Source organism: Apostichopus japonicus, chromosome 17, assembly GCF_037975245.1.
Source record: "Apostichopus japonicus isolate 1M-3 chromosome 17, ASM3797524v1, whole genome shotgun sequence".
NCBI classification, from domain to species: Eukaryota; Metazoa; Echinodermata; class Holothuroidea; order Aspidochirotida; family Stichopodidae; genus Apostichopus; species Apostichopus japonicus.
This window is the reverse complement of record NC_092577.1, coordinates 6750374-6774347: the sequence shown is the minus strand read 5'-3', so window position 1 is coordinate 6774347 and position 23974 is coordinate 6750374. Positions and strand designations below refer to the sequence as shown.

Genomic DNA, 23974 nt, shown 5'->3' with positions numbered 1-23974 from the left:
TTAGTTTTCTTGGGATCGTTGAAACACAAGACTTGTGATTATAATAAATTCTGATCAGAATGATCAATCAGATGTGATTTATTTATTTGTTATTTTGTTGTTTCCTTTTTTATCGTCATTGATTTGATAATAAACCTGACTAGGAGGACATTCCTCTACGTCTTCTACATCTAACACTATGATTACTCTACCTCTCTCTATAGGTTTAATTACTACGATCTGCCAGACACTATTCCGGTTGGATCCATTCCATCATCCTTGAAGTCAAGAAACGTGAAAGGTATTGTCACAATGACGTCATAATGGACAAATTTCAAATTTCTTACATTCATTTAAAGGCTTAACCAACCAGCCAACTTTGTGAATTTCTTTTGACATGTAGAGTGTTGTTGATTCACATACAAGAGAGTAATGGATCAGCAACACATCATTTCAATTTTAAATGAAGGAGACACCCAAAACAGAGTATTTTGACAGTAAACAACAAATGAAATAATAGAAATGTAACAACACTTAATATTGCTAAGCTTGGTTGATTAAGGGGATGATTCATATGTCTTACATTTCGCTCTTTCGAGATCACTGCCCTTTAAGATGATTTTGAGAGTAGCAATCAAATCAACTGATGCTTTAAATCTCTTTCCAAAAAGTAATGGTATCATACACTTTGGGAAACTTAATTACTCTGCGACAATTACTTTGTAAGGTTTTGAAGTAATGTTGTGCGCCTCGGAGTCTGTCAACCCCCTACACCCACCACCCCCCCCCCCCTCACGACAAACACACACATCTAAACAAATCCACACCTCCGCTTAAAGCCATTCTTCCAATCTGAAATGCAGAATAACGCCGCAAAGTGTAACTTAATTCTTTTGCAAGTTCTACAAACGAAGTTTTTGTTTCTCTGAAATGGATGCAAAGTGTATTAAAACATAAATGAAAACAAAACATAGACCAAACATGTATCGGAACTGTTGGTACTAGATGTACCGTACTAGAAATATTCTGATGGGTAGCATTACCATAAAGACTTTATAAAGGCAAAAATAAGACACTCGTTCTGCAGTGTTGTACAGGAGCAGAGGGTCGTCAAAGCCGACATCATATATTGGGAGGTGGGAGGGGGGTGGTCTGTGGTACTTCCCCAGACAAGAGGAACTTTAGACTTCAAATGATATTTAGTTATGTCCAATATCTAGGTCGAAACGCAACATTGGGCTATAACTACTCTGAGTTAGTTTGAAATGAGTGGTAGTGTTTTTTTTTTTTGGAGGGGGGGGGGAGACACTCCATCACCCCCGCGATGGGCGCTTGGCAAGAGTAAAATCTATATGAATTGGCAAAAATTAACATCCATGCATGATTTGCCTTAATAAAATAATAGTATAAATAAAAAGTGGGTGATGATATGAAGGAAAGCATTTAGAATTATATGTGTATTTAAAACCACATTTTTATTTAGTTGTGCACTTCTATAGATGAAATAAAGCACGGAGGTATACAATGGTGTGTCACTCATTAACTGTTCCAGAACGGGTACCTATTTCTTTTGTTTCACATAGTTGTCATGGCAACCAAGCATAAATTGAGTTAAATTATCTGTAGACATTTGATTATACATTTTCCTTATCATATGAACATCTTTTGTAAATCGTACAGTTAAGAGCGAACGTCTAGTGAGACTAATATGATACTGAAAGAGTTCTTTGCTTACACTAACGCTGTACTTGGAAACAGGAAAATAGAATTTCACTATTATCATTCGAGAACGCGACCCCATAGGTTATACAAACAATGGTATGGGTGTCACACCGCTCGGTCTCAAATTGATGCTAAGTCGGTTGACAAATTGAAGATAAATTTATCATGGTCGTACACTTAAGAAAGTAAGAGTTATAATACAAAAACGAAGAAAGGAAAACAGAATCGGTTTGTCTGTTACTCCCTTACGTTTATATTTCCCCAAATTTGGATAATATTAGGTAAATAAAATGCAGCAGATTCATGATGCTTGGCCCCACCCCTTCATCAGGGCCTTGCACTTCAATCCGCTGAAAATTGAGCACTTCTCACAAATATATTTCAGTGTTTCACAATTACTTCAATATATCTGCAAAACGCTGCTGCGTAAGTCCAACGGATCCCCACTAGCCTACTGGGAATACATTCTAGAGAAATATCATTTATTGATAACATGTGTTCTCCGAGGCGCTTCCCCTCGTGGAAACAACCAGTGCTTCAAATATTTTCCAGAGAAATTTAATTCCTCTATCTTATGTACACGTAGGTGTTGTGGTTGGACTCGCTATAAGAGAACAAGAAATATTAGATATGCTGCTTTTTCACTGAGCGTTAGCCCCTCGACCCGCTTCCGGGCTCTGGGAAACGCTCTGTATAAAATTTGAGGTTAAGCTTCTTCCTGACAACTATTTCTCAAAATTCTGCAGCTTCTGGGGATTCGCATCGCACCCTTTGATAACATTAAACAATCAAAGAAAAATATCTAATTTACATTTTTTGTTCTGTAAAGCTGCAAAGCGAAATGCATAAAAAAGGCTTTATTTTGGATCTGATAAGTATTAGTTACATTTTCAAGCTTTTGTAACCGAACCTGCGTAGTATTGAAACTTTGAAAGCTATTCTTTAAGCTGTATTAACTGTTTATGTAATGTTATAATTCTCCTAAGATGTTTACTATGACGTAAGCAATTGTGACCTTTCGGTCCCCGGAAGACTGGTGACCGCAACTCTGAGGCGGTGTATTTTGAATTCATAAATGCCTAAACCAACTTTCTGTATACTGGACCAGTCTCGAATGCGATTCGAGACTGGTCGAATGCATAGAGAGGAGAATTGCTTCAGGATCGAAATGTTAGACAAACACTGGTTTGTTGCCGTGGCAATCATGAAGTCATAATTAAAAGAAATGAAGACATGGTGTGCATTGCCATTAGTATATGCAAATATATTTATGGGCAAAGAAATGTTTCAAATTGCAAAAGAATGCTGTACAGTATATATAGCCTACTTGCAATTAGTTACAGCAGTAGTACTGTATATGTTTTCACACACACCGAGTCTCAATACACACTGTACGTTCTTCTTAAATCATCTAGCTAAATACTTCGAGTAACATGAATGACTTAGGGATTAATTTTTAGCTTAATTTTGAGCTAGAGTCAATGTCAGCAACCTTATCGAGGTTCTTTAACGAAGAACCGAAGCGTTAAGCGTCCAATGTTGACACTATATCAGAAGAAACCTTGTCGCTAAGCCTAGCAATAACGTAAGCACTAGGCCTACTACTGCTTCTAGCAGTAACGACATGACTGACCAGGGACTAGGCCTAGCGATCTTTCAGACTCGCAATAACACTGCGGTTACTACAAGTCCAAACCTGTCGAACAATCATACAATGGAGCTCGGAACCTCTTCAAAAATTGCTCATTCTCAGGCCCAGTAAACGTTTATTTGAACGGTTCCTCTACCGACCAGGGATAGACGAGTTCTATTCAAAAGAATGTTAGCAACAGGCAACGTTGCTAGCCTAACTGTTGTAGCGTTTACGGACTTTCCAGAACACACACAACTCAGCATCTGCTTATTGCGCAATTTGACTTGGTAGATCAAAAATAAGTTTTAAAACGTTATCTTTAGAAATTTGTTTATTTGATCTTATTTAATTGTCATTTCCCTCCATTTTGAGTGTTTGAATTGATTAAAGTACCAAAATTTAAGACCAAACGATACTGCCTCATTCGTATTTTTTCACTCTTAATGTTCGTCGGAAGAAAGTGCTGTTTTACATGAGGTGACTATTACGTCATTCAGGAAAAAGATCAAGGGAGGCATAAGGAGAATTAAATACAGATCAGCAAAAAATTAGCGAAAAATGCCGTTTTCTAACATTTGTGAGGGTCATTTATGAATGGGGATAAAAACGAGGGTACCCGGTCTTAAATTTGATTTGAGACCTCTGATGACGTCATCGAGAAGGGCAGCGGACCTCGGCTATCGCCTCGGTCCGCTCAGCCTCCTCGATGACGTCATCATCTGTCTCAAATCAAATTTAAGACCGGTTCCCCTCGTATTTATCCCCTAAGTAGAACATTCTCGCGCGCGTAAACTTAAGCCATTGTTTCAGGCTAGTATAAAAGGAACTGATGGTACGTGCAGCGTGGGACTCTTTTACAAAATCTCTCAAGACGTCTACGTACGGTACGTTATCATATCATTTTTCTATTACCCAAGTTGGTAGGTTTCTAATACCACGGCACAGTGTATAACTGTTCGTAGATATTGTAAGCGCTCAGAATATTATTGACTACATTTGTGAGTTGTATAAATTGTTAGCAAAACTGCGCTATTGCACTGAGGGAGATTAAGCCCAGTTATTTAGGAGTAACGTTATTGACCGACTGTTATAACTTTACGTTATTTAGTAGCGCTCTGAACTGCGTGACAATGCGTTTACTTTAGTAGAGATCAGTGTTCTGCTGTAATTGGATATATTTCAGTTAGTCCGTAAGTAGGAACATTAGTGAATAGCCTAGGTCAGCTATCAGAAAGATACATAACTGCCATTTAGTCCATCGATTGGTTCTTAGTATATGTACATCGATTAACGGCATTGCAGGCACCGTTAAGTTAAATCTGTAGCTTCGAATCTGTTTTCGTATTCAGACGCTGCGTTTGGGGTTCCGTTTATCGCCGCGTTATACGTTGCGTTATACGCTGCGTGTGGCGCCGCGTTGGACGTTTCGTTGGGCGTTGCGTTTAGTGCAGTGTTCTACGCTGCGTTTAGACGCCGCGTTGAGGAATTGCGTTAACAGTTACGTTCAGCGTAATCAAGGATAAGTGTAAGAATTTTTAATGAACCTAGTAAGGAGATGGAAGTCTGAATAAACGATACCACTGTGCCACGAGCACTTTAGCATCTTCTCCATTGTCATCTTTTTGTCGAAATTCTCTTTCGCCAACCCCATCATTAAAGACTGCCCCACCAGACAGGGAAGTGACGTTACATGATCAATATACATACTGTTTATCGATTCGATACAGTTTCACATCGGTATTATATACTTGATGAGGTAACGATGTATACTTTACTCCCTATAACGCGTAGTATCTGTCGCAGTTGGAACTTATCATTTTCTTTGAATTTCGCTGAGATGCTAAAATGTCCTAAAAAGATTCAATATGTTTGATTAAGGCAGCTTACTGTGTTTCTTAGAGTAACCATTGACCTTGCAAGTAGTAGTTAAGAGAGCAATTCAGAGTAGATAAAATTCAATTAGTCTTCTTCATCGGTCAACGAGTAAATTCCAAAAAATATCAATTATGTTTTTTTATCGAATGTTCAATGTTCTTACTCATTAAATAAATATGATGCCCAAGAGAAAGTATCCATCCTTCGCTTGGATCAAGTAAACTGCCATGGATGCACCTATGCTGCAGGCCATGGTAGTCTACTATGAAAAAGAAGTTATCGTGGTTATTCAAACTAGATACGTGTGTCTCGAGTTAAGTGGAAATGAGCATTTGTCATATCGTCCTCAGAATTGTTGCTGAATCATAACCGTAAAACTAGGGACAGCAGGTGGGTAGTTCTGGACAGGTAAACGACCGGTTATTAACAGAGTGCGCACTGCAATTATGATAACTGTGTAAGATCGGTTGCGATAGCCTAGGCTCGCATTCAAATTCCGTAATCAGAAGAAGTAAACAAACAGAAACAAAGGGACGTTGCAATGGTCTGTTCTATTTCAACTTAGCAATTATAGTAATTGTATACAATTGCTGCTGATTTTTCTGTTTTGTTCGTGTTGTAGTTTTGTCACGGCCTTATTGATGATCTGAAAGACAAACCACGACACAAAACATAATTTATATTGAGAATGGTATCTTCATTAATATGTGTTTGCACGTAAGTGTTGTTTGTCTCCATTTACATTTCTGTTAATAACATACTTTAATGTAGGTTTCTTAAAATTACTCAGAAATTTGGACAGCGTTATTGTTCAATGTTACAATTGTGCATGTCAAGTCATAATAACACGATGTTAGATTATACATACCTTCCTCCTCCATATAAGGTACTAGTAGAGAGATTGATGTATATAATGATTGTAAACTGATCAGCTACACCACTGAGATGATAATAATAATAATAAACTAATAAGATCAAACTTAAGGAATCAACCAGATTGATTTCTCAGCTGATATGACGGTATCATCGAGGGCCAACATAAATCTGGTGAATGTAATGTTTAATATTTCCTTCCAACCCCCCCCCCCCTCCCAAAACAAAGGACAAGAAAAAAAGAGAGATTTATATGGCACTTGCATTTTCATCAATTTCGTTCTTTTTATTCAATAGTATTGGACAATCAAGATCTTAATGGTTCTCGTCGCCTCAATCTACAGACCGGTCTATGGCAGGTAAGAGATTGTGCGCCTTTCTAACAGCTATTTCTCATAATGCATTCTGGTCAGCTTATTTGAGCTAACCTGCCCTCTGTATTACTTTACCAGTAAATATAAAATAAATAATAGTGACAACATAATCAGTAAAATGCACTTAGTTGATGGTAGCATTTGAATTAGATTATGATAAACAGAAAAAAAACTTTAAACAACAGAAGTTTACAGACATCTTCTTGCTCCTGCTCTCAAACGTTGGTCAGATTTCTTTTATTATTGTTGCCTTTTCTACCTGAATGTAACCTGTGTGTCCCTTATTACTCAACCACAAATGTGTTGCATTATTCAAGATATTCTCTTACAGGTATATACAAAGGCACAATGCTGGCTGGCAGAAACGAGACACACATGCTAAGTTTTCATTAAATCAGCATTGTATTAATATTTTGCTACATTGAAGAAAAAACCTTCATCAGAAAATAGTGAATATCTATGAATATTTATCTACTATTTATCTACTTAAAAGATAACACAATGAAACTATGTACAGGCTACTCGATTGTTGAAGGATACCACAGCTTTAGCATTATTTACGTGGTGTCCATTTCACCCTCAAAGAGGTGAAATATAATCCTTTAAAAAAGACTTATATATTTGGATTACTTTTCTTTAGTTTCTTCTACCACTGGAAAATAAACTTTAAATAAAAAATAACATGGCCACTTCTTTATATTAATTATATATTAAAATATTAGATAGTTGGACAACGAAACTAACGTTAAAAACTTCAAGTCTTCAATTGGAAACACTTTTTCTTCATATTATCCCCGTTATTTCTTCATCAAAATGTGATTTAATATATTTTCAAATCAGAAATGTCTGAAATAATATACACTTCGTACAAAACATGAAAAACTGGGACTCCAGCTATATACTACAATACTGTATCCTTACACACTGTTAGAGAATATTCGAATAGTTCAGTAAGATTAAAGTATATGAACAAAATCACTCTTATTGTGTTTTATAAACCCATTTCGAGACAGCCGTCAGGCCCGTCACTGCGTGTAAACATACAGCAATGAGTGAAGGATACTAAATTCTAGTAGTTTCAGCCTTTTTAGATGCAATGTGATCTTTTGCCACATTTAGAGAAAAGCAGAATTCAGATCGTCGTGTAAGAAAGAAGACAAAATTGAGGGATTAGAACAGGGAATGAAGGGGAGGGGGGGGGGCGGAGGGTCTTGATATGCGAGCATTGTTTTCATGAATCTTATTCAGCCCATCCAATGATTTGTTCTATATTGAAACACTCGTACAACTTCCATATAAGTGAAATTATCAGTGAGATAGTATTACAAATATTGTAAAGATACATAGCCTATAAAGGTTTGTTACGTATATGTCAATCATTTTTGACATATACCGTCTTATTATTTTGAGAGGTTGTGAAAGTACGAAGGTCTAGAGAGGACATGGTCAAAAACAAGGATTACGTACGTACGCAATAATTATCACGTACGTACTTAATAATACTACTTACGTACGTAATAGTTATCACGTACGAACGTGATAATATGACGTACGTAGTATTATTACGTTCGTCATGTTGCGTTTACAGCCATACTCCTGATTTATGTTGTAACAGACCATTTAACTGACCCTGTATCTTACTGTACCAACTCCCTGGTTTTATATAGACATTGACATGTTTTAAATTGTTTTTATTAGTGTGAGACGTGGGTTTCCCATGCATGATTTTTACACTAATATATATTACTTTAAATTGTTGGTCTTGATCAAGTAATAGGCTTATCAAATTACCTTAAACTATTTCTATGGTATTTTGCGAATTGGTCAAATGCACAGAATGGAATGGGGAAAATTGGAAGTTAGTAATAGGAACAGATGTATGTGGAATTTGACTCTAAAAACTTATGTTGAGTTTGTTTCTATACTTTTGTAGTGTTCAACTCAAATAAAATTGAAAATTAAGTCACTGGGTAGACGTTTTAAAGCAATTAAATAAAGCTTCATGGTACGTAATACGTCATATCTTTGAACAATCCATATAATGTGCGAACATAACTGGATAGCCCTGCAACTAATTAAGATATGTAGTTATGTTGTGACTGCTACTTACTAGTGAGTTATTTATCGTTTATTTAAATTCAGACAATATTGTGTCCCACAAATTAAGTGTCATGTTTTAATTGTTTGTTTCCATTCCATTAAAATCCATGCCTACTCTCATCTAACCTGGTGTGATTTTGGTGAAATAAAGTAACATTTTTTTTCAAGGTCCTTATCTTTCATTTTACGGCCAAGTTTGTTACCAGCAGATTGTAGAAGAAACAACTCAAATATCCATTATGGTATTCTTCCTGTGGAATTATATCTTGCTAATAAATTAACTTTGTTCCTTAAAATTCTTCAGGGGAATTGAAGGATCACTGGCTTAAATTATTATTTATCCATATTAGTGTAAACGTAACTAACATAAGTGTATGGGTCTAGCAGGCTTAGATATAATGAAAGGACGGGTCTGGTTTTTATTTGAAACCAATAAACTCTAGTATATTCTTCTGAATGGTAATGCTTGCCATGATCTACGTACACTCAAAAAAATGAAGTGTTGAAAAGTAATCGATAAGTGTTATATCAAACACTTCAGCCTAGCTCGTACAGGGACAACACCCTCCTTGCTAATTTTACACTTTCCGAGTGTTGAAAATCTAACACCTCGCTGGTGTTGAATTTATCAACACTTGCAGGTGTCATTGTCACACCCAGTCACCTAAATTTAGCTCTTCAAAGGTGTTTATTACTCAGTTGATGGGAGAGCTGTAGTAACACCACATGTCTGGCTATTCTTACACTTTTTGCGTGTTGAATATAGCCAACACCTTACTGATGTTCAATTGACAATTGCAGGTGAAATTGCAAACCCCAAATCCCATAAATTCAAAAAACGTGATACACAGGTTAAGTAAAATTATACTTAATTTTCATGTGAAATAAGAACACTTAAACATTTAAGTAAAAATTACTTAACTACTGGTTTGTACAGTTTTACATGTTTATTATGTAACGCAAATACAACACTGTTATGTAAAATTTTGCAAGAGAAGTTTACATAGCACCCATTTAGTAAATATTTTATACAGGTTTTAGGTTAATTATTATCTAGTAATTAGGTAAACAATATATGGATGCATGTTTGAATCGCTCACAGCAGAGAGGTACATTTAAGAGAGAGCAAAAAGCAATGACAACACAAACAATCCAGAATGTGCGATTTTCAGCAATTAAGAACCCTACTACCTACCTTCCTATTCCAGAGGTCCATATATTATATCCCATTAAATGTAAAATAAACAATTTAGGCTATAAAAGTACTGTCTTGTGGAATGAAGTCAACTTAAAAGTGCCAACATTTTCAATTGCTACAGTTCAGTTACTTGGTCTTTATTGTTTGCGCATGCCTTTTGGTATTCCAGATTAAACACAAAGAAACAATTCTTCCCAAAGTCAATTTCAAATATGCAACAACTTTAGAGAAATTCTGATCCATGGGATGAAAAAACATGGAGTGCTGTGTATGATGACTGCTACACTACAGTGACTATGTATTTGTTGTTGGCAAATGCCTTTTGGTATTCCAGATTAAACACAAGAAACAACTCTTCCCAAAGTCAATTTCAAATAGGCAACAACTTTAGATATATGCTGATCCGTGGGATGAGAAAACGTAGAGTGCTGTCTCTGATGACTGCTACACTGCAGTTACTTCGTCTTTGTTGTTGGCTCGTGCCCTTGGTATTCCAAATTAAACACAAAGAAACAACTCTTCCCAAAGACAATTCCAAATAAGCAACAACTTTACATACATTCTGATCCGTGAGATGAGGAAACGTGGAGTGCTGTCTATGACAACTGCTAAACTGCAGTTACTTTGTCTTTTTTGTTGGCACGGTAAGCATAAAAATCTCGAATCTGGTTGCACTTCACACCACCAGGCAACTGGTAGACAACTTTTTGGAAAACTTCCCAGGCACCGAAACTTGCAATTTGGTATAATTCAGATTTAACGCGTAGAATCATTTGAAGCAACATCAATGGCTTCATAAATGTCCTCTGGGGTAGCGCATGTCTCTCGATGATCACAAATGACTGCTGAGGATGTATTTTGCTTCCTCCAAGAAGTAACACATATTGCTGAGGTCTTTCTGAAATCTTTTGCAAATAGAATTCCAAGTTGATGCTACCTAAGTAAAAAAGAAAAGAAAAGAAAATTCCCATCATAATAAAGTTGTGTTAAAACATTCTTGGAGCATAAGCAGTTATTTACATGTACCCCTCACAAAACATTGACATTCCTAGAGAAAATGCACACAATTTAATCAGTTGTGGTTGTCTTCTTCAAGCACGTTTGAAACTAGAAAGCCAGATGGCCTATAGTGATTCCTTGTCAAACAGGAACTTGCATTAAACTTTCATCAGACAATGTAGGCAACTTTTACAACCAATGCATCATGTTAACAATGCTTAAAACAATGCTCACTCCCATTGTATGCAATTGTGTAGATGGCTATGAACTATAACAGCTAGATCACTTCCATAATATCGCTAAATTATGGTTGGGCCTAGGTCTAAAAGTATCACCGATCCACATCAGCTTCGGCCTACTTGCTACAACTTACAAGCTAAAATGGCAATTAGTGGTAATTATATATTGCATTACATGAATATATGTTTATCCCTTATTAAACATAGTACCAGCGTAACTATAGGCCCATGCCCGATGCTATTAAAAATGCATTGCCTTGAAATAGCTTAAGTATGTCCTACTAGTACTACTACTACTTAAAAAAGTGACTCGCAGGGTATACGAAGTTACGGTTAACGCCCACAAGGAATATAATGCACTAGGTTACATAAAAGGCCTAGATCAAAGTCCTCCGTCCGTCCGTAGGCAATTCCGTTTAATTTTACTTGTATGTAGGTTACACAGATTCGTTGACAATTATCAGTTGACTATGACAAATAGCACCTAGCCTATTATATTAACTTATCGTATGACTTTAACGTTAGGTCTACGTAACGCAAGCGATTCAAATGCATTCGTCTACCCAACTTAGTCGTGGGTCTCTAAGCATATCTCGTTCTTTTCACGTTCACTTACATAATATCAAATCATACCTCCGAATTTTTCAATCAATTCTCCCAGGTCCCAGTCTCCTATAACGTCATTTTCCATGCCATTGTAGCTTGTTATCGCACACTGAGTACGTAACGTTATGTGGCTTGCACGTATATATGGTCGTGGTTACTATAGTACATTTAAATGTTGTCAGGGGTTTAAACACTTAACTTGCACTAAGAATCCAGCTGATGGGAGGTTTGACCAATCGGAATGCTCGAACTGAAAGTACACTTTCTGCAGGTGTAAAAAATACACGCTACATGAATTATGTAACCCTACTCAGGGTCAGAGTAACCCTTCAGGTGTAGGGTGAACGGTTACACCTGGAAAGTGTTCAAATTCAACACTCCATTTTTTTGCGTGTAATGTGTATGTATGAAGGCCGAAGAGGAGCTATTTTCATTAATGACATCGCAAGTGTTCCGATCTAATACTCTTTTTTATTTTATTTTTAGAGGGGAAGGGGGGGGGATGGTGATTATTGCATTCGTGTTAAATGGGAATAATTAATTACAAAATAGAAAGAAACCCTGCAGTAGTATGTACAACTCTACTAACCCGCTTTGTTGTTCTGTTGTACAGATACCATGGTAACCAACACATATGCAATCACTTGACAAAATATGAATATAAGACACATATTCGTATTATTTCCCTCTTGTTTGAACAGACACAAACATATGTAAATTAGACAATTTTGAAGGAGTCAGGATATGGAGTGGGAGGGGTGGGGGGTTGGAGTGGAGTAGTTCCAACTACGGTATACTCGGTAACTGGTAATCTGATTAAAAACTCATCATTTGTCATCGGTTATTGTATCTTGATAATTATCTTCAACTGTTAAGGTTATTATATTGCCACACCTGGACCTTCCAGCCTCATTCATTGCCTATCATAAGTGTCTAGGATTGGGTGGAGAGTTGAGGGCGCCAAATAATACAGGAACAACTCACGTAAACTGTTGTATCACGTAGCCAAACGTAGAAACAAACTGAAAAAAAAAATCTGGATGTCAAAAGAAATACATATCTTTAAAATATATTTTTGTAATAACATTCTGTAAGTATATCATGAGCATTGGTATGATTATTAACAACCAAGCATATCATTTCAACATTTAGTAGAACACTAGTAGCGTGTATGATCTTGAAACGCTGCTTAATGTTTCCAACATACCACGATACATCCTCGTGAAACATTGGTATTATTCTTCTGAAACAAAACTTAGCTGTAGTAAACATGAATGACATTAACAAATATCTTAATCAAATAATGTCTTCTCCTTAAGGAATGTACTGAACATATCCCGCTTTAACTTCACCGTCTCGATGCTGTACTGTTCTTGTTTATGTTCATTTAATGTCGCGGCAAATGTTCATCATGGCACATACAACAGTCGTAAGAAAAGTCCGTTTAGCCGATCCTGTAGCTTACTGTGGCTTCCCTTGCATATTTGTCTTTGTAGCAGGTTCCCTGGTTTTCACTGGTTATAGTAATATTTTCGTTTTCTCTGGTGTAAGGAGAAGTTGGTCTTCCATTAACTAAAGCTGCCTATTACGTCATAGGTTGTAAATTGACCTAACCGTGAAAAATTCGCAGAATTATTGGATACCCTGCAACTAACTAAGATATCAAAATATGTTGTCACAATCACGTGACTGCTCCTAATCAGTGAATTATTTGTCGTTCATCCAGATTTAGACAATCTGTGTACCACACATTTAGTGTCATGGATATTTGTTTATTACAAATCTTACTTTAATTTTCCCTGGTGGACTGAAGTAACATTATGTTTTCAAGTCCTTCTCATTCCTTTCACAGTCAAGTTTACATACCAGCAGATTGTAGCAAAAACATCGTAAAGTACAGAAATTGTAAAAGTTCACTTTTGCTACTCTTTCTTCAATCTTCAATATTATCAATGATTAACTCAAATTGATCAAGGTAAATGTTTGTGCGACGGCTCCACGTACAGTAATGTGTATATGACATTAAATACCTGCAGTTTGTAGGTCAGAAATGAGGATGAACTGGTAATGTAACGGATGGTGACCGATGCGAAGCAGCGCGATTTAACATTGTTGTTCTTTGTATGGTTATAAAATCATATCAGAAAGTGGTTTTTATTGCCTATCATTTGTGTGTGGAGTGCATAGATAAACAAAATTGCTTGTGAACATCAGACTCACCGTTTTCCAGAATGCAAATGCTGGACATTTTGGCGATTGATATAAATGAAGAAAGAGGTGGTACGTTTATTGATAAAATGGAAGTAACTTGAAGACTATTTTGAAATTCGTAACTTTATTGTTTTATTCGTTATTTGAAAGAAAATGTAAAAGAAGATCCTGCAAAGATATTATTTTAGTGGCATCAGATTCGCTCTGTAGAGTAAATCATTACCGATTATTCGGTAGAGCTGTGATTAATTCACTTTCCACGCACATTTACAACAAGACCACAATACCAATCAGTATGCTACGGCAATGATACCACTGCTTCGTTCTGTTGTCTAGATACCATGGTAACCAAATAACTAGACACGTATTTTGTGACGCTGTATACGAACACAATGTTCAAAATATCACGACCACATGACACCGAATGTTTCAAGATACTGCGTCACAGATATAAAGATTATAAGCCTTTGTCGTATATTGCTTTCTGCATTTTGTTGAAAGCATATTAGATGTGCAGTAGAATCTCCTTTGGAGAAGCTGGATGGTCCGTTTACAGCAATGGTTGGATGACAAGACTAACTTAACGAATGTAGCATTAACATAGCTGGTTACGTTTACAGTATCAACTTAATCGCCATCAAATAGCACTCAATAGTTTTCACCAGTTTGATGAATTATTATAACTTTGATAGATGCTTGAACTCATTAAAAACCTGGTAACTTTTTAACCAGCATCGGAACTTAAATCAGACTTATTACATATTTCATGACGCACATACCACCTTCAGTTTCTTATACAAGTAAGAAGTGGGCTGTAGTTGATTCTATTATCATCACCTACTGAGACTAATCACAAGCGGTCATATTCATAGTTCCTACAATAATATTGCTACAACGTTAAACAAATAATATGTTCACTTATAGCTTCCGTAAAAAATATCTTACTCGAATCCATTACAAAAATCCGGCGCATATATTATTCCTTTGAATTATCACCATTACAACATTTCAGATATTCATAAACAAAGAACCAAAGACTAAGAAATATAAAAACATACACATCAATATATATATATATATATATATATATATATATATATATATATATATATATATATATATATATATATATATATATGATACTATGTTCCTTACCGGTTTCGAACCTCTGGACATACAATCAGCGTCCATAGCCTAGTGGTTAGGGTGTCTGCGTACAAAGTTGGAGGCTTTTTCGAATCCAGGTGGAGGCTGAAAGTTTTTTCACTGTTCTAGATTTTCCTTCTCATTACGTTTTCAATATATATACAGGGATGTGCCCACGCTGGGCGGCACTGGGCGGCCCCGCCCTGCACTAATAAAATTCGCCCAGCACTGTCTTAAAAATCGTGAATCCCGCCCAGCACTATTTTCATCTAAAATCCCGACATTACTAACAATATATTCAACATAAATTGGGCCTAGCCTTTGCCAAAATTATACACACTAATAATGCATCAGTTACGCATGCGAGAAACATTACTAACGGCTCTCAATCGGTCCCTTGTAAAATCTCTTTGAAACAAACTAATAACTTTTACCAGGTATACACGTAATATATTTCACTAAAAAAAAATGTAAAATGTTAGCAAAACTAGTACTTGTGTAAGTGTTTAAAAGCTACACAAGTGTCAGCATTTAGCATCTGAGCACATTCAAAAATCGCCCCTTCCCCCAGGACGGCGATCAGTATTCCCAGCACTCAGGAAGGCCTGGGCACATCCCTGTATATTGGTGGAGGCTGGAAGTTTTTTTCACTGTTCTTGATTTTCCAACTCATTACGATTTTCCTTTATATATCTTCTGATCTATAGTCCCTAAAGCTCTGGAGGATTACTTGGACGATAGGTCCGCTCATGTTATATTGTTTTTGAAATGATGCAATTTTGGGATTGTCGCCCTTGAAAACCAAAGTAGCAAAAAAAAAGAGTAAGAATTATATCCCAATGCTACAGGTTCCGGGGGCTTGGCCCAGTGGCGGAGCTAGGGGTATTGGTCAGGGGGGCAAGAATGGTCTGTAATGGCGCTTTTGACAATATATAAGCAGAGCGCCACCACAGGTTGGCGCGGAGCGTACAAACATTTTTTGAGAAAAGATATATGCCCTAAATCGCCGGAAATGACCCTTTCCAGGCCTTGCTAATTTGCAGATAATCGAAGAATATATAGGTGCCATCGCCATTTGTGATAACTCGGAAGTTTATATGGGTATTTCAAGTACATGCGCTTAATCACAATCCCTGTGGTATCTTTGTGAGTGCTCATGTTTTCCTAGCCCTGACTCAATGCCTGTTGTGCCTGTTGTAACCTACTGCACTACTCAACACACTGATCATGGAGCGGCGTATAACGTACACTGCATGCCGACTAAAAGTTTGGTATTTATTACTATTTCAGCCACTGCGCGTGGCGTATCGTCTAAAAATAGATTGAAAACCCGTACAGTTCTTGAAAATAGCTTCCCACAAGGAAAGTGCCGATAAAATAAAGACCGCCGTTAGAGCATTTTGTCAGGAAATTACACCAACAAAATGTGACAAATGTCAATAGGTAGATGAGAGTGCAATAAAAAAGTCAATAATCGCGAATAAGTGAAAAGTGGTAAAAGCTGAAAAGGGCGCCAGCAGTCCATTTGATTCCGTCAGGGGGGGGGGGGGGCATTCGCCCCCTTGACTATATGGACGCTCTGCCACAGGCATGGCCCCTGGACCACCGTACGGGCTTAATTATATTCCAGTGCGTTTTTCTGCTTTAAAGAACTGAGTATATGAAAATTGTCACAGCGGAAGTCCCAGCCCCCCCCCCCCACCAGGGCTTAGAATACATATCGGAGACATATATGCCTTCTCTAAAATGTATTTTTAGTGCTTTAAACTTGCTACGAGAGAACAAGAATTCCAAGAAACGGTGCAGCTTAAAATTACTCTCTGACATTTATGTGCTCCAGAACTACCAGCTGAGGTAATTAACTATCTGAAATGCTGCAGCTTACAGGGGCTTCGCCGCACTCCTTTACCCATCCACCGAAGCCAACCCACAAAAAAAACAAGAGAAAATTCTCCCCATCTTAATCTAAGTAATGGTTGAGCTTGTACTTATTTAGACTCTTTTTAGAACCCATTTACAATCCTGCACCTCTCCTAGGACCCACCCAAGACCAAGAAATGGTTGAGCTTGTACTTATTGAGACTCCTTTCAGAACAATGCACCCCCCCCCCCCAGTCCCAGACAACTGACAAAACAGTTTAATTAATGACGATTAATCGGTTAATTGGTTGATTATAAACCGGTTAATAATTATTTTGTACAATTGTGTGCTTGCCCCCATGGATTTTCTTAAGTAGACGGTAACATGATTGCACAAAGTACCGAAGTATATTTATTTATATATATTTTATATCTTAAGCTATGAAGCTGGATCAATGTGTTTTGCACTAAATATCTCATACTTCTTATTCCTAAGCTATTCCTAAACTAATGACATGAGCGCAAAAAGAACATTAAGGGTGTGTCATCTGTGTCGATGAAGAGAGGTTGGGGAGGGGGGGGGGGGTATTGAGGGGATATCTCATGCATTGACTCTACACTGAGTACTGCATGTTTTTTGTGTATGTATGGATATCTCATGCATTGACTGTATACTGAATACTACATGTTTATTTAACATGTATGTATGGATATCTCATACATTGACTCTGCACTGAATACTGCATGTTTTACGTGTATGTATAGATATCTCAAGCATTGACTGTACACTCCATGCTATATGTTTAACGTGTATGAATAGATATCTCATGAATTGACTCTACACTGAATTTAACATGTTTTATGTATATGTATGGATATCTCAAGCATTGACTGTAATCTGAATACTACATGTTTTACGTGTATGTATGGATATCTCATGCATTGTCTGTTCATTGAATACTAAATGTTTTACGTGTATGTATGGATATCTCATGCATTGACTGTACACTCAATGATATATGTTTAACGTGTTATTAAACATCTTTTCATCCACTCACAGTTATATATAATTCTCTTCGTTTCAGAGATGTGACTGCAATGGCAATGTAGGTCTAAAGGCAAAGAATACAGATATAATTTTTGATCGTATATGGGTTGATTTCACGTGATATAAAGTGTTCTAGAATACGTGGTTATAAATTTCCATTCCTCTGACAAAATTGTTGAAAGTATCATTTTTTTTTTTAGAATTTGAATACTTTCCTGCATCATGTTATGCAAAAACAGTGGATGCGCTTTTACTTTGTAATAGTCAAGTATTCATTCCTTCGAGTAATGGAGCAAGATTCGACAGTTTTGAAATATTAATTTGATATATGTGTGTGACTAACGCTTACTAAAACTGTCCGGGCGACGAAAATCTTTAGAGCCGAGAAAATGAATATTTCCTTAATTTAACTAACTTTTATTTCCTGAATATATATTGACAGTGCCTCAGGTTGATCAAACTCTATGTTATTTAAATTAATACTCGGTAGGTTTGGTTATATCTGTGATAAATTAAAAAAGCTGATGCAAACCATTGCATGCTTACATGAACAAATACTATACCCCAACGGGCAAATTCAATCGTCTTGGCAAGTTTGGGGTACAGAAATTTCCAAGCTTAGCAAGAGAAAGAATGTTACAGTGATGCTTTGAGCACTCCTAACATGAGTGTTGAAGTCATGGTAGATGATGAGGGGTGAGGGGAGGGGGGTGAACAAGGGGTCGAATAACAACAATTTCTTGTTTTTTATATAACTTATAACATAATGGTATAAACTATGAAATATTTTCTTTAGACAGGACTTAAGTCTTGATACGTTTTAGTTAAATATAAATTGGCAAATCTGAGCTGGTAACGTTCCAATAACTATTCTGTTTTCAAGATATTCACCTTTAAAAAAGTGGTACATCTATTGAACGCTCCTTTAAATTTACATTGGTGATCATGTATGCTCCTCAGTGCAGGTCTAATTTTATATATTGATCCATTGTTTTATAAAATGATAATTTATGTTTCCAAACATGTTCTGTTAATTTTATATAGAAAACACAGCTCCCTTTGATAAATCTGTTATTTTCCAATCTGGAGTTGATTGAATGACGTAGAGGAAGCAGAAACTGTAAGTCAACATCATTCAACTTTAGATGCTATATACCTTCCGCATTTTGTCTTTTAAGTTATGTCGATATAAGCAATCAAAAAAGTTAACAAATTTTGGCGAATATATAACCTTCCTTTCTAGTAGATGTATTGCTTATCAACGACCATTCGTAATATCGCTGAAACAGTTATATTGGGATCTAGTGCTTGTTGGTCTTGTATTCCAACCACTGTTATGGATACAAATCACGCATTAGTTCTCTCCATTTAATGCAAATGTAAACAAAAGTTGTAATTATAAGAAACACTAATGAAGAAAATTATCTGATTTCAATACGGTGACGCGACTTCTAGGGACGTGAAACATCATTTCAATCTGTGAATAAGAAGAGAGTTGAGTCTGGGCTAGGTGATTCGTTGCATCATTCAGGGACCTTTATCCTTTAAATGTTCAGCTGAGGATCAAAGAAAGAGTAATAAAGAAATTGTAGTGTATGAACGGTACATTTAAAACAGATAACGAATTCCATGGTCTGTTGTAAAGACAGAGGTTATTTTGTTAACACACTACATACTTCATTTGCTAAGTCATTTCTGCATCCACGTTATTTAAAGTCACAATTCATTATACAATTAGGTGATAGAATAAGGCTATTATAGTTAATAATATAATTATTATATATTACGATAGAAAGTAAAACCTTATATGGCATCATACTATGTTGGTATAGTGTTGTAGTGATTGGTATCTGCTACATCATTAGACGTGGCTACAGTATGTATGAAACAGAGGTAATAATGTCAGACACTCTTGAATCGATGGGGGTCAGGGGGGTGGGGTGATGGGGTCAGAGGGTCTACTATCTATTATGGACGCGAAGTATTGCATGCAACTGATTCCATTATTCTTAGATATTTCCCTGGTTCTTTGCTGTTGTACTGATTTGGTGGCGCACTGCTTCCAAGCCGCATTCTGCTCTGGTGCATTAGTTCTACTATACAATATGCTAATATCTTTGTACTAATTGAACAATTAGTCTTAGTCCCTAATTATCAGTCAACGTTACAACGAGCATATGTGTGTTTGTTACTTACAGTTTTTTTTTTAGTTTTTTTTATAAAAATAATGTACCGGAGTGTTTACTCCGATTAAATGCCTTTGTTATCGAGTTTGAAAATGAATTTGTAATGATATCGATTTAACCTACATCACGTGATATTCATCTATATTGCAGTTCTTCCCGGAATGATATAGGAGAATTTGAGCATCGCCTGGCAGTCGCCAACATCAAGATGACTTCATCAAATCACTTTAGTATCAAGTTTGAAAGGACGAAGTAACAAACACCTTAACTTTTATATTTATTTTGGAAGGTTGTCTAATACTAATAACACTTCAAGATGTCAACAAGACCCTCCAATTTGAATTTCAGTATGACACATTTGCATATAACGCACGGCACGATTGTTTCGTCATCAATTCACTTATTCCTGCAGTAGGACTATATGTACTGATGGACGGGATTTAGTCATGTACCTGACTTATAATAGAAAGTACATTGCAGAATGAATTGATTATGAGTGGATGGTATGTTACTTATAATAATGACTTTTACTCAGACAGTGTGCAAAACATACACAGCCACATACACACACAGTTTAAGCAAACATACGTTACTTTAATTCACGAAATATATTACTTTTATACCCATACATGTCTAGTTTTTGTTCCCAATTTAGTAGAAAGTTAAAATAATGTGAACACATACTTAAAACATCAACAATGCTTTTACTGTCATTTACACGACATTTCTTTTGTGTCACGTGTTCTTTTTCCCTTGTACATTATTCAATTCCTGAAAAGAGCTTTCCAAAATGTTTCAACGGATTTTGAATGAAATTATCACCACATCAAGTGTACTGAATATGGGGCAAATTGGTTAGATGTCCGCAGTGTTACAATGGATGTAGGTTATATGAGAGAGAGAGGAGGGGGGGGGGGGTCGGGTTGATGCCCTTAGTTTGTGAGTAACATTAATATTTGCTAATTGGCTTCAAACGAAAACGTCATTGAAACCTAACCCTTGTTATTGACAACAGAGTGAATTACAACACATTGGAACTGCCAAGGGCAGTGACAATGACATATATATATCGTGTGCATCACTACCTTAGTTATGGTTCATCATAAACGTATCCGTTTAACGGTTCAACGTACAACAAGCAATTAAGTTATATCATGTTTCACATGTGATTGTATACTTATGATAATTCATGTGTCTTCACTCTATACATATGAATGTGAAATAATCACCAACAATAGCAATTGTCTGTTCCTTGTATTGTTCTTTCTACCAACAGATTATTTTAATTTTATTTTCAATAATCTGTTGACTCAAATTTCATTTAACAGTGAACAGTTCTGACAGGGATGCTTTCACTCGCGATGTTTCAGAAATGTATATTGGCCTATAGCAGGCTACGATGTCATGATTCAATATAAATTGTGTTACGATTTGTAACAAGTAGAAACGTTTTTTTTTTCATTATACTTCTCTTTATCCATTTTTCCCTTTTTCATTACACATTTTAACCAGAATGTTAAAGAAATATATGACGTAATCGGTATGTAATAATTTGAGTTGGTTGAGACTATATTAGTGTTAAATTTGTTAAATATCGTCTCCGAGACAATGGTTTGCTAGATAACATACTGTTGCATTATTCAAAACCAAGCAATATAACAGAAGAGGTGGTCACCCCCCCCCCCCCCCCTCTTCACCCTTGTCTTCTGATGCTCTCCGTTGTTATAAGAGTCCTAAATAAAGCCTTCGCTGTCAGGACAAGAAACCATCACATGAGCTTACATAATTTAACAAGATTGAATATAATAACGCTGATAAAGTTTTGTACATTTTTAAGTAAACGTTAAATACAATGGTATATTCTCTGTGTTTCATTTTTCATTTGTATTATTTCTTTCAAGTTTTTATTTTACTGCATCACTGAAAGTTTCTATTTGTTTGTGAGACTAAAGGAGAATCAACCACAACGATCATTTAATATTACATGGTAGGTAAGCTATTGATCATATTAATATTATGTGATAGGTAAGCTATCGATCATTTTAATATGATGTGATAGGTAAGCTATCGATCATTTTAATATTATGTGATAGGTAAGCTATCGATCATTTTAATTTTACGTGATAGGTAAGCTATCGATCATTTTAATATGATGTGATAGGTAAGCTATCGATCATTTTAATATGATGTGATAGGTAAGCTATCGATCATTTTAATATTATGTGATAGGTAAGCTATCGATCATTTTAATTTTACGTGATAGGTAAGCTATCGATCATTTTAATATGATGTGATAGGTAAGCTATCGATCATTTTAATATGATGTGATAGGTAAGCTATCGATCATTTTAATATTATGTGATAGGTAAGCTATCGATCATTTTAATATGATGTGATAGGTAAGCTATCGATCATTTTAATATGATGTGATAGGTAAGCAATGGATCATTTTAATATGATGTGATAGGTAAGCTATCGATCATTTTAATATTATGTGATAGGTAAGCTATCGATCATTTTTATATTATGTGATAGGTAAGCTATCGATCATTGTCATATTACATGATAGGTAAGCTATCGATCATTTTAATATGATGTGATAGGTAAGCTATCGATCATTTTAATATTATTTGATAGGTAAGCTATCGATTATTTTAATAATATGTGATAGGTAAGCTATCGATCATTTTAATATTATGTGATAGGTAAGCTATCGATCATTTTAATATGATGTGATAGGTAAGCAATCGATCATTTTAATATTATGTGATAGGTAAGCTATCGATCATTTTAATATTATGTGATAGGTAAGCTATCGATCATCTTAATATTATGTGATAGGTAAGCTGTCGATCATTTTAATATGATGTGATAGGTAAGCTATCGATCATTGTCATATTACATGATAGGTAAGCTTTCGATCATTTTAATAATATGTGATAGGTAAGCAATGGATCATTTTAATATGATGTGATAGATAAGCTGTCGATCATTTTAATATGATGTGATAGGTAAGCTATCGATCTTTTTAATATGATGTGATAGGTAAGCTATCGATCATTTTAATATTATGTGATAGGTAAGCTATCGATCATTGAAATATGATGTGATAGGTAAGCAATCAATGAGCATGTCACGGTAAAAATATATAAATATAAAAATATTAAAAAATATTAAAATATTTTATATTATATAAAAATATTAAAAAATATTAAAAAAATAAAAAATAAAAAAAAATAAAAAAAACAGATATAATACCACTACGATTTACTGTATTGTATCTTTAACATATCTAGCTCTCGCATGCTCCCAAAACATAACACGTGTTAGTGTGTTATAGCACCCTGGCATATAAATGCATAATATGCTACACGGTAAGAACAAATATAAGCTCACACATTTTCGGCTTGGGTGCACTTTAGGTCACTGACGCATTTGAGCAAAAAATGCATTTGATTTTGGAGATTTAGATTCTGGAATATTCGTTCAGTTAAGATACAAGACATGAAGATTTGAATAACTATTGAAATTTTACAGTTTGTCTTCATTAATTGCTTCATTAACAGTCTTCTTTAATAAGGTATATAAGTAGAACGTTAAACAGTTATTGTTTTAGCATGACATAATTTTGTCTTAGTAAAGCTGATAATATTATGTGTATATTAATTAATCCTTACATACAAACATCGGCTCTGTAGAGTATGTACTCTTCCTTTTTATTCTTTCATTGTTGTTTTAATGCGTTTTATAAATGATTCTACTGGTTTCATTTTATTTCAGATCATCTTTATTTCTTTATCTTCCGACATTTTCCTTCGATTTATAACAATTCTGAGACTACATCTAATACTTGCTCTAATTATTGTTATATTTAGTCATTAATTGTTAGATTTCATTCTACTTCAACCATTTATTAATTTTACTT

General features: G+C 35.5%; 1 protein-coding gene across 2 annotated transcripts in view; it reads left to right on the top strand.

The window, feature by feature from the left end:
- LOC139985126 (NLR family CARD domain-containing protein 4-like) overlaps positions 1–22217 on the top strand; it is a 100874-nt gene extending 78657 nt beyond the window's left edge. Inside the window, exons 5-8 of one of the 2 annotated variants that reach the window (XM_071999357.1) lie at positions 204–280; positions 6380–6441; positions 18908–18983; positions 20200–22217. In XM_071999357.1, coding sequence (XP_071855458.1) covers positions 204–280; positions 6380–6441; positions 18908–18964 — 196 coding nt within the window. In that variant the 3' untranslated portion in view covers positions 18965–18983; positions 20200–22217. Of the gene's footprint in view, positions 1–203; positions 281–6379; positions 6442–6787; positions 7643–18907; positions 18984–20199 lie in introns of those variants that run through there. The other variant, XM_071999358.1, reaches the window with a different exon arrangement.
- The last annotated feature ends 1757 nt before the right edge of the window (positions 22218–23974 follow it).